The sequence below is a fragment of the Sciurus vulgaris genome (assembly GCF_902686455.1).
Source record: "Sciurus vulgaris genome assembly, chromosome: 12".
Classification (NCBI taxonomy): domain Eukaryota; kingdom Metazoa; phylum Chordata; class Mammalia; order Rodentia; family Sciuridae; genus Sciurus; species Sciurus vulgaris.
In genome coordinates, this window is record NC_136473.1 from 68,983,965 (window position 1) to 68,996,381 (window position 12,417).

Consider the following 12,417-nt stretch of genomic DNA (forward strand, 5'->3'; position numbering starts at 1 on the left):
AATCCATCTTATTTGGTCAGATGCTACGATTGCCACCCTGACAGCAGCAAGGATCACCAGACCTACTGGTCAGCTGACTGCAGTCTCGAAGGGCAGAGGGGGCAGAGCTAAGCCGTCATTTGGTGTTGCTACACACTTGTGTTACAGCTCCTTTATGGCTCTTCCCTTTGACCTGCACAGTTGTCTCTTGGTATTCACAGGGGATTATTTCCTGGACCTCTCCATGAACCACAAATCCACAAATGCTGAAGTCCCTTGTATGAAATCATATAGAATTTGCATGTAACCTACCTACATCCTTCCATATATTTTAAATCCTCTCTAGGTGATTTATAATACCTAGTACAATGTAAATATTATGTAAATAGTTGTTGTGCCATGTTGTTTAGGGGACAACACCAAGAAAAATAGTCTGTAAATGTTCAGTAATGGATGCAATTTTTTTTCAAATATTTTCCTGCCAAGAATTGGGGATATAGCTCAGTGGTAGAGCACTTGCCTAATAGGCATGAGGGAGGTTTTGGGTTCAATGCTTATACTGGAAAAAAAATTTTTTTCAAGTATTTTCCATCCATGACTAGTTAAATCTGAGGATGTGGAATTCTGAGATATAGAGTGGCAACTGTATTAATCTTGCTAGTTTATCCACTTGACTGTGTATGTTTTTATATGTTTTTAATTGACTTCTACAATTTTTAGGAGGAATAGACAATTTCCTCTTCTCCCCAGATTCCACCATTCCCCACTTACTTCATAACAGACAGCTACATAAATAAAGGGAACATTGAAGTCTTTCTTCCCATCTCAACTGTTTATTATCAGAGCAACTAATAGAGTCAAGTTCTAAAATGGCAGTTTTTCTGAAAAATTAACTTAAGGTTTACTAAGCATTCCTTTATTAATATATTTGTGAAGGTAAGTATAAGTTGAAGTCAATTTTCCTGTTCAAGTGGTCTATTTGGTTAATTATGTGTTTATACTATATAGAAAAACACACCAACTTAATGTAGGATATCCTGAAAGTCCAGTCATTCTAGTAGTTTTTTCCCCCTTTTATATCTACTATTAAAAAACAGAATATTGAACCAATTATCCAGATAATTATTTCAAACAAAAATACTTATTGTTCTTAAGGGGCAATTCTTGTCTGAATTGCACAGGCAGTGGCCTCATTGTTGAATGGTGCTCTGCTGTGTAGATAGGGACAGACTCAGTGAGACGGCAGGTTTATACTCCTTGTCAGTTTCAAACTTTTCTTCCTAAATAATTCTGTGCCAAGTGGCCAAGTTATGGTTGTTGGGGGAACCATAACTTTGGATTTGCTGACACTTTCATCACTAGGAAAATCTGGCGTACGTGCTGTTATTGTGTGATGCTGCGGATGCAAGTCAGGCTGGGTTTAACAAGAGGGCAGCGACCTCCTTCATTTTAAGCGTCAATCTCCCCTTGCAGTCTTCAGCACCTAATGCTGCCTGGTTCCTCAGTGAGCAGAAAAAACTGCAGAAAACACAGTGCACCATGTCCTCCTTTTTTTGCTCTGGATTTAAAGAAGGAAGAACAGAACGTGAGAAATAATAGATTTTTTTTTTTTCTATTTCAGGAAATATATGACTTGCTGATAACCATAACCTAGCTGTCATTAAGTTTATGAAAGGAGGTGTGCTCCAACCTGTGTTCCTTCCAGTTATTTATAAATTCCTCTGAGTATTTCTTTTGTAGTAACAGTTTTAATAGAGACTTCCATGTGATCCCTCAAGAACCTGCTGATTGTCTTATCTTTACATGAAAGCATTCAAAATTAGCACATTTTCATCTTATTTGCAAAGAAAGATTAGGCCTGTTTTTTAGATTCAAATGCTTGAGTTAAATATATGACTTACCATATATTTAAGCAAGTTTAAGCCACATTAATGTAGATTCTAACATACTATTTTAGCTTACTAAAATGAAAAATTTTCAAATCCTTAAAGAGGATAGAGTTTCTATGGGAGAAAATATTCAGAAGAATATAGCTTTTGTTCTGCCCCTGTATAATGGGATAAGTATACACAAATGACATTTTTCTACTTTGCTTAAATGAACAGACTGGGACAGTTCCATGACATGCATTCCTATAATATAAATACATTCCATTTGGCACTATTAAGAAGTTAGCCTTGCACTTAGGGAAAGTAAATGGAGGAAAAGTCTTCTCCCATAACTACCAAGATGAAGTTGACTCTTTTAGTTTCTTTCTCCACATCAAACCATAAAGAACAGTTGTGTTTAGGAACAACATCCAACTTCTGTCAACTCTGGTGTGCCATCTCATAGCAGTGCACTTAAGTCAAAATGAACCAGGATGTATCTATTTCACACTCACATTAAATTGGTAGAATTGCAGTCCTTTCTCCACTGGGATGTTTTTCACTGCTCTCGATTTTCCTCATACTGTCGTTTCCTAAAAGTGTCTTCATATGAAATGCTACCTCATGAAAAATGAGCCTTTAAATCTGAAAGGATGCATTTTGTCATAGGATTTTTCCTGCCTTGAGTCTTTGTGTTTCTTTTCTATGTTGATGACATGGTAGAACAAAGGCAGAAATTGCAACAAAATTATTTTAGCTGTGACATTCTGGTAGCATAGGCATAGATAGCTACAGAAACAATAGTGGCAACTTTCACTCACCATCTAAAAAGTATTTTATTAAAACCTTCTAATGTGATAAATATTGCTCTTCCATCCCAAAGCAGAAAAATCTGCAGTAACATTTTTAAAATCAACAAATAAGAGGTTTAAAGACCACATAGTTGACATCAATGGAAGTTTTTAACTGCCAATTTAAGCAATGGAAAGAATGTTGGGTTATCGTTGGTTTGCTTACGTATTAGTTCCCACAAAGAATGCCAGGGTAAAGAACACTGTAATACAAGGTTTCTCAAGTCCTTGTCTTGAGACGATTGAACTCAGGCATACTTTGAGTTGTGGCAGATATGAAGAAGTTAGTGGAAGAGGCAACTGAATAGGCTGCATTTTCAGAAGCATGATTTATATTGGTGACAACATTGACACGTGAATTCTGTTAGGACATCAATAAAGTTGACACATTTTTAATTCTGATGAAAATAACCAGAGGCATTCCGCAGCAGCACTGAAGAATATTATTGGTGTTCCAAACACATCGGACCCTTCCTTTCTAGATATAAACCTTCATTATTTTACCCTGGAATAATACCTTTAACTGGACAAATGTCTTCTTTGTTATCAAAACCTAGCCCAAATGTCACATCCTCTGTTAAGACTTCCCTGAATAGGTAAGGTTAAACTCGGTGATCCATCTGATGTGTGTTCCATGAAAAAAGATGTAAGTCAATAAGTATTTTAGATGTTCTCATTTATAAACGTGTTTCTGTGAAAATATATTTGTATTGTCACTTCAGGTAGACAACAGGTATCATCTGGCACATTATTAGTATTCAGTAAATATTGTTTGAACAAATGAATGAATGAAGTGATGGTTTTTCAAACATGGAAAAGCAATGTAATCTGTTTTCAAAATTATTTTCAAAGAAGAACTTTGCTATGTTTTACTAGAGATTACTTCTCTATTAGAGAGGTAAATTTTATGTCACTAACTTACCAAATTATATATAACCTGAAATTTATGAATAACTGTGAAACTATGAGTAACTATTTAATTTAGCAACTATGAAATGTTTATCCATCCATTTATAAAATTATCTGTTTAGTAAATAAACAGATTAAAAACTGCATCATCTCAGCAAAATTTAGTGTACTCATTCATTTGAGTAATTACAACCAAGTCATGAATGAGTGTTGTCCCCTAAATCAGATTTTATTAAATATTATCTTTTACTAGGAAAATACCATAGTAATATCTACAGCACAAAAATGTTTAGCATTCACTGTGGTAGAGGGAGTTCTGGAGGATGGTCTGAATTATAATACTCATATATTCCTAAATTGGCCTACAAATAATTGATTTGACTGACTTTATTATAGAGTCAATAAGTATTTGAAGATTTCAAAAAGCACAGATCCCACAGGGTTAGAAATTCTTCAGTACATACCTAGTGAACACATTAGTATTTAGGGAAAAAATTAACTGAAATATGTAAGTTTTGACATGAATATATGATGACAAGTGATCTAGTATCATTCTTTCAAAAAATTATTTTATTAGTAATTAAATGGCATATCCCATTTGATAGCAAAAATCAACACCTCAGTCCACTTAAAAAGCAATATATATATATATATAAAAGCAATATATATATATATATATATATATATGGTGCATGGAAAAACCACTTCAAGTCAACTAACACATTCTTTCTTGAAATGAAGTGGTGAAATATGAATTAATATATATATGTAGACAGGTCACAGGTATATATCATTACCAAGTAAAAATTAAGTTTCAGATGTAATGAAAACAATGTACTGTAGTATTTCATTTAAGAGTGTATGAGACCATATTTCCTTAAAACTTTAACTTCACAAGTGAAATTTGAATAGACAAATGCATGGCATCATGTGAAATGTCTGCTGATTTCTAAGTGAAATAAAATAATGGAGAGTGGAAAGGCTCTAATACTAGAAATGAGGAAGTCGTAAAAAGTGTTAGTTGTGTAACAGCAAAGACAGAAGAAAAATTCAAATATTGTAAGTGAATTTAGGCATCCAGGTAAATTTCTTTTAAGCCATTTTATGAAATAAAATATAAAAGTATTTTGCTCAGGGAGAGAGCTAATGAAGCCAAGGTCACCAGTTCAATTCCCATGTGTACAGCATTCGTTTCAGTTCATCCCATTGTCACAGACCTGCCACCCTCTTAAACCTTCCTCTTCATACTGGTGGTTGCAAAGGAAATTTGGCTGGACTGTTTGGATACACAAGCAAAAACTCAATCCCCTCTGCTAGAAAGATAACTCAAAGGTCAAGTCCCAGTAATATGACATGTAGGTATGGTCAGACCTGATTTTTACTTTGTCGTCACCATCACCATCATCATCCTCCTGGCAGTATAGCATCCTGGTTAGAAAAATTGGTGGCTTTACTCTATCATTGATTTAATATATGCCTTGGAAAGTCCTCCTTGAACCACATTACCGTATCCAGTTTTCTCCTGCAAAGTAATATTCAGTTTTCACTGTAGTGACCCAAGCTCATATTGCTGCCAAACACAGCTCACAGTAGCAACACTCTCAGCAGGAGAGTGTTGTATACTTTGGTCACAGTTAGGATTTCATTTAGGGGTTTATCTGTCTGTCAATGAGATTATGGGGAAAAAAATGGAAGTATAGGAAGAAAATGGTGATGAGGAGGCTGATATTTGAAAATGGATGCGTTTCCCAAAAGAAGAGCATGAAACTCTCTGGATCAAATTCAGATAGAAAGCTGGCAGGTCGCCAGATTCATAATTGCATCTTGAATTGAGCTATAATGCTTTCCACTTCTGAAAACAATAAGAATGTGAAAACAATAAATCACACTTTTTTAAGAGTGGCCTTTGCTTAGCATTCCTAACAAAATATTTCCCCATCACCTGGGTAAGGTTGGAGAATTATAAAAATAATGATATGTTTTATGTATGGAGGAAAAAGTAAATAATGTATTTTCTAGGTGAAAAAGGAAACCTGAACATTTTATGGACAGCAAAAAGGAAACCCTATATTTTATGAAGGAAAGGGAAATTATGTGTTTTGTTTTCTGTAAAATAAAAACTTCTGTGTGTTTTTTTTTTGTTTTTTTTCTTAACAAAACAACCTTTAGGTTTACAACCTACGGGTATAAGCTCTGTGTGCACAACAGTGTGGGTTTTACTCCAAGCCAAGAAGTGACTGTGACAACATTAGGTGGCCTTCCAGAGAGAGGAGCCAACCTCACCATAAATGTTCTCAACCACACGGCCATTGATGTGAGATGGGCTAAACCAAGTAAGTAAGCTCCTCATTCTCTATTTCCCTTTCATGTATTAGTACCCAAAGGAATTAAGAATGGACACATTAAAAAATAAAAACTAAAAAGAGCAGGTCCCTGTGCTGTTCTTCTTAAAAGGTATCTCTCCTACTTCTTCACTCTTCTTGGACCAGCTCACCCTTCCTATATTCCCTTTGGCTGGGGAATATAGTTTTTGTCACTATAGAAACATGACAGATAGTGGTAGTGTGATAGAAATGTCTTTGCAATAACTTGGTCCAATGTTGCGCTATGTACTTTTATACAGAGAGTTAGTCCCCACATCTTGAAATGTGTTACTCATTAGCATGAGCCACTTGATTGGATAGCAAACATGTGCCGTATTTCTCTGAGTGCATCATGTTCAGTGCTGATTGTGGACAGAATCTCTGCTTAATTCAAGAAACAAAGCCTGGACATCTTCCCTGGTCTTATTTCAATAATGTAGGGTCTGACATTTGCCTTGATCAAGACACTTCTTTACAGGTGTTTGGAAGAGCTCAAAGAGAGAGCTAATCTGTTTGTTCCTGTAACTCTGGAAATGACAATAACTAAAATTTCTAAGCTCCTTGGTCAGTGGAGTAGCATCTAACATCTGATCTATTAATGTATGGTGATCCATTATGATAATCAGGAAAAAAAGGAAATAATCCTGAATCTTCTATGGAAATATGTATTGTACTCATTCTTATGGATGTAATATAAGATTTGTCAAATAGTGGGATCAAACCTTGTGAGAATATTACCAAATGTTGAGAAATATTTTATTTATGAAGCTCAATTAAAATATTTGTTTATGAAAGAAAACTATGCCCACTAGGGTAACATCTATTATTATATAAAGATGTAAAGTTGCCACTGATTGGATAGTATTAATTTTAATCATCCTTGAGTTTTGTTGCAGCCTAAAAAGAGAAATGCTTCATTTAGAATATTGAGTTAACTGGTTTCAGTGTTCAGGTTTATGTGGTATTAATTGTGAGTTAATACCAGTATTTGGTATTATTAATTGCAAAGTGAAATGAGCACTTATTAGTCAGCTTTCTGTTGCTGTGATAAAATACCTGAGATAAATCAATCTATAAGTAAAGATTTATTTTGACTTATGGTTTCAGAGGTTTCAGTATGTAGTCAGTTGGTGCTGTTGCTTTTGGTCCTGTGGTGAGGAGCACATGGCAAAGGAAGCTGTGTTTCTCATGGCAGCCAGAAGGCAAAGCAAGAGACAGGAAAGGACCAGGGTCCTGATATTCCCCTCAAGAATATGGCCCAGGTGACTTAACTTCCTTTCACTAGGTCCCATCTCCTGTAGGTTCCACTAGTGGATGGTCATCAGGCCTTCAACACACGGGCTTTGAGCAGCCAGTCCAGATCCAAACTATAATAGTACTGGTTATCCTGATCTATGTTGCCACCAAATGATCCACTTTTGCAAAAACAAAACACACACCCTAACTCTATGGTTTTTATAAGGTTAAGGGTTTAAAATGATCTGATGGCATCTTTTATACCATTTTAATAGAAGAATATGTTAATTAATCTTACAATTACTCTCTGAATGCCCCTGGGACAAATACAAAGTTTTTACTGGAGGTACATTTTTATGTTTATTTTCGCTCATCTCCCTCTTCCTCTCTGCCCTCTCTGCCTCACCAACTGATTCGTCTGAAAAGCCTGCTCATAAAGGTAGGCTCTCCCCCTTCACCTGACATTTGAATACTTCGGAGAAGATCTGGCTGCTGAATTTCCACCAATATAGGTCCTTTAGGTTATAATTGCATGCCTGAAGTAAGTGTGCTTATAAAAACTGACAAACCTAATAGATTTGAAGCAGCTCGCTGAAGTTTCATTACCTTAGTAATCTGAACCTCTGACCTTCGGGATGTAGGTAATGCAATCTGCTGTTATTTCCATTCATACCTTAGAAATTTTTCAGATAACTATTTGTGAGCACAAAGGTTAACTCTCAGAAGAGGGTCAGCTCTGTGAAAGCGTGTTGCATTATCTTCGTCTTCCTTTGTGCAACCTGCTATCTTAAGTAAATTAACTAGTCACTCCTCTATGAAAGGGTCATCGAGTTTTTGCAACTTTAATTTTAAATTGTTTCTTGATTGGTAGAAAGATATTGGCACGTAGCCTACAATGCTGAACAGGGCAAAACTAAAGATTGAACATACCTTGCAGTAGAAAATCATAGGAATAAATTTATATTTACTTAAAAAATTGTCTTTCAAAAAAATCATAAAATGTGCTTTTAAAAACATATATTCCCTTTACTCTGACCCTCCACATGTACATCTCATTTTGGTAACGAAATGTTTCTGGTAAATTTTTACCAATGACAGAGTGATAGGGATAAATTCTAGAAGGTTTTAGAAGAGCCAGTTTTAAATAACAGCATCACATATGTGATGTGAGGTAAAAGCAACCTTTTATTTAATTCGTTTTTTATGAGCAGCACAACACTGACCTTATTTCTTTCCTCCATTTTCCATGTATATTTTGTTTACAGTATTTGAAAAAGTAGTATTTTACCACCATTTAAGAATCAGTAGACTTCACATAAAGATAATGATTTGGGGATACACTTGAAAAATCAAACGATTAGATGAAACAATCCCCACATTTCTTAAAGGAAACCAGCTGGAACTGGACAGAGGCTGCCCCTTTAATCAGGTGACACCCTCACCATTTGGCTCAGGCCCTATCTTCCTGGCCCCAATATAGATGTGAGTCTTTTATTCCTACTTTATAGAATGAAACAAAATGTTTTGGCCTAAATAAAATATACTTAATATGTATTTGTGGTAGAAAAAACTATCACATTTTTTAAGAAGAAATACAAATTTGCTTTCACTTAAATTGCTCATTCAAATTTCAGAAAAACCTGTTGAGATAGACGCTGACACTTAGTAACTTAACCAGAATAATGGTTAGTAAGTAGCAGTTCCCAAACTCAAACTTAAGGTGCAGTATCAAATCCCCTGAAATTTCTCATGCATTTAGCCTTAACAGTTATTAGCACAATATCAAGAATGATTTAGTGAGATCCTTCCCATTTAGACTGCTCACTCTAAAACAAAAGACAAATAAAAAAATGCCCACAGAAGGGACTTCGGTAGAGAGCAGTTTTTCTCTGAGGTCAATTCATTAACAAGATCGGAAGAGTCCAAAAACATTGGAGGTAGTGAAAGACGAAAGTACTTGTTTTATTCAACTTTGTGTCACTATGACGAAAAACCTAAGATGAACAACTTAGAGAAGGAAAAATTTCTTGCAGCTCATGGTTTCAGAGGTGTGAAGTCATAGGTGGCTGACTCCATAGCTTTGGGCCTGAAGTCAGGCAGGACATCATGGTGGAAGGGTGTGACAGAGGAAAGCAGCACAGGACATGACAGCCAGGAAGCAGAGAGAGAGCTCGGTTCACCAGGGGCAAAATATCACCCCCAAAGGCAGGCCCCCAGTGACCTACTTGCTACAGTCAGATGGCACCTACCTATAGTTACCACCCAGTTACTCTGTATCAGTGGATTAATTCACTGATTAAGTAACAACTCTCATAATTCAATCATTTCATCTCTAAAACTTCTTGCATTATTTACACATGAGCTTTGGAAGGACATCTTCATCTAAACCATGAGTATTCAAAGAAAGGGAACGAAAAAATAGCCAAGTTGCCAACAACTCATCCTAAACTTCAGATGATCATATCTTGTCTCATATATTCCTTGTCTTGCTATTTCTTCTCTTTTTCTTCTTTCCTCTCTTACTGTTCTGCCTTTCTCCCTCTCTTCCTTCTTCCTTTCCTTCCACATTTATTTATCCCTGTCTTTGTCCTGAGTACTGGGAAAACAAAGATTAATGATTCTGATTCCTCATAATATCTCAGTGAATGCTCTGGAAATTTCATAAAGTATGAAGGTGTCACCAGTAATAGAGAATTTAAAACCACAGAAAAGCATCTACCTTAATCAGATACCATTAGATTTTAGAATTGGAAGAATTTCTGACTTGATCTAAATTTGTCTTGTGACAATGCATGCCAATAATCCCAAATCTCACCTCTTCTAAAGAGCAATTACCATTGTTGGCTCACCTTGTTCCCCAGCATCCTTTTCCATGACTCCAGTTGGCAAAGCAAATAGACCATATACCTTTGTACACTTTTGCCTTCTTTCCCCTGTGCACCAGCCTTCTTTCCTTATCCTCTATTGATGTGGTCCTCTTACAGGCATTAATAATCATCTAATGGCCCAATCAGTGCTCTTTTCTCAATGCCATACCACTGTGCTTCTTTGTGGAACCAACACTGTGAATGATTCCTTACCACTGGAATGTTCCCCTGAGGATCATCACCTCTCCATCTCACCAACTACTTTTTCCTGCCTCATCCTCTAAATAAATGTTTTCTCAAAGTCCTTTCCTGAGTCTTCCTTTCACACTCCAATTCACCTCTTGGTGATTCCACCTTTTCTCACAGTTTCAAATTTCTTCTAGAAAAATGACCAAAAATCCATAGGGATAACTTTGGAATGAGAGAAACTTCAAATTTGGATCCCAGTTCCAGTATTTTCTGTTGTTATAATCTAGAACAACTTAAGCTCACTGACTCCCAGTTTCCTCTCTGAAATATGAGAATAATAATAACTGGCCTAAAATGTCACAATAGGAGTGAATAAAATAATATGTGTTCAGCATCTAGTAATCATTCACTATTGGAGTAAGGTAGTTTTCTACTTCTAAAATGTGCATCATACTTTCAGCATTTTTGCTGAAAAAAATTTGGGAAGACAAATCTTGATATATAATTTTGCAGGGCATTTACATTTCTACAGTGAGTTGGAGATGTGTTTAAAAAAAATGAGACTTTGTAATTATCTTAATTGCCTGAGAGATAGAAGGTAGTGAATCTAGTCACCATGTTGGAAGGACTTGCTACTCATGGTATCCATTCTAACTCTTTTCATTTTACTGGTGCCCTTGTCCCCTATCTAGAGGCTGCATTTACTAACCTCCCTTGCAATTACCTGTAGCCATGTGAAATGGCAGTGGCATGGGTTTGCGCCAATGCAACTGAAAAGGAAGTGTGTGTCTTTTCAGGTCTTAGCTGCAAAACACTAGGCATGTGCTAGTGTATTCTTTCTTCTCCTTTCTCCTTGACTGGAATATGGACATGGCCATGTTCTCAATTTCACTGAGGCGGGGGTAGACAGCACTCCAATAGATCCAAAGCTACATAAGAGAAAGAACTGGAGTCCTGGGCACAATCTATTTTACTCATGCTGAGACTATGCTATGACATATAAATGAATATTGATTTTATTTAAGTCACTATATTTTGGGGATTCATGATTACAACAGCTTAGCTATCTAACACAGTCTGTGTTTGTCCACATCAGTTCACATAAAGAGCAGAAATTAGCTTTTTTTTAATAGCCAAATATAAAATGGTGAATAATATATTCTATTCTATTTGATATACTACCTTCTTTAAATACAACTTTTGCTGGCAGGTCAGTGAAAACTGAAACATAATGAGGACTAATCTAGCTGAGGAGATTCCAAAGAGCAGGTACTTGTTATTGACTGATGCATAAACTAGACAGAAGACATTAGGTATCTTGTGAAAACCAAAAAGTTGACTTGGCTCATGGCCAAAAAGAAAATCTTCCCACTTCTTCATATGAGCAATATTACCCTTAGGCAGAGTAAAGGATTTTCTCAAGAAGCAATTTTGATAAGCTTAAATTTTCCAAGAACTACACATTAGATGACACATAGCTCTGCACCATAGAATGTGGAAAATTGGAGTCTAGTTTGGAGAATCTTCGAGCCCGATCAACACTCCTATCATAAAATAAGTTTAACAGGAACTTCTGGCTTTTTAAATTTGAATGAAATTGCCTTCTGATGTGCCTGTTAATGAGAGATGAGTGAAGAACTCAGCCCCACAAAAATAAATATGAAGCCTATTGAATGGAATAGTCTACTGTAGTTGACCTAGATCCTGACAAGAAACTTTTTTTATAATAAAGAGTCAGAGAGTAATTATTTCAGACTTTGTAGTCTACAGAGTCTTTGTTGAAACTACTCAATTCTGCATTTTAATAAGTAAACAGTAATCGATGATCATCAAATAAACAAAAGACTGGTTCGAACCAAATTACATTGTAGACACTGAGATTTTATTTTCAAATGACAAAAATTATTCTTCTTCTAATTTTTCCTCTCATAACCATTTAAAGACATTTTAAAAAAATTTAAAAAAACCTTCTTAGCTCACTTGCTGTACAAAAACAGTTGGTAGACCAGATTTTATCCAACATACCAAATTTGACTCATAGACCATAAGTTTGCTGACCTCAGATCTAGATGACAAAGATCTAAAGGACATAATTGACATTGAGAATAATCTCTAAAACTAATCCAAGAGCACATTAAGAGCATAATCTAATTGC

The 12,417-nt window shown here is 35.7% G+C and overlaps 1 protein-coding gene across 1 annotated transcript in view; it reads left to right on the forward strand.

Moving 5' to 3' along the window:
* The window catches only part of USH2A (usherin), a 777,454-nt gene that overhangs the window by 545,241 nt on the left and 219,796 nt on the right, over positions 1-12,417 (forward strand). Inside the window, 1 exon segment of the mRNA XM_079107116.1 lies at positions 5,777-5,940. Coding sequence (XP_078963242.1) covers positions 5,777-5,940 — 164 coding nt within the window.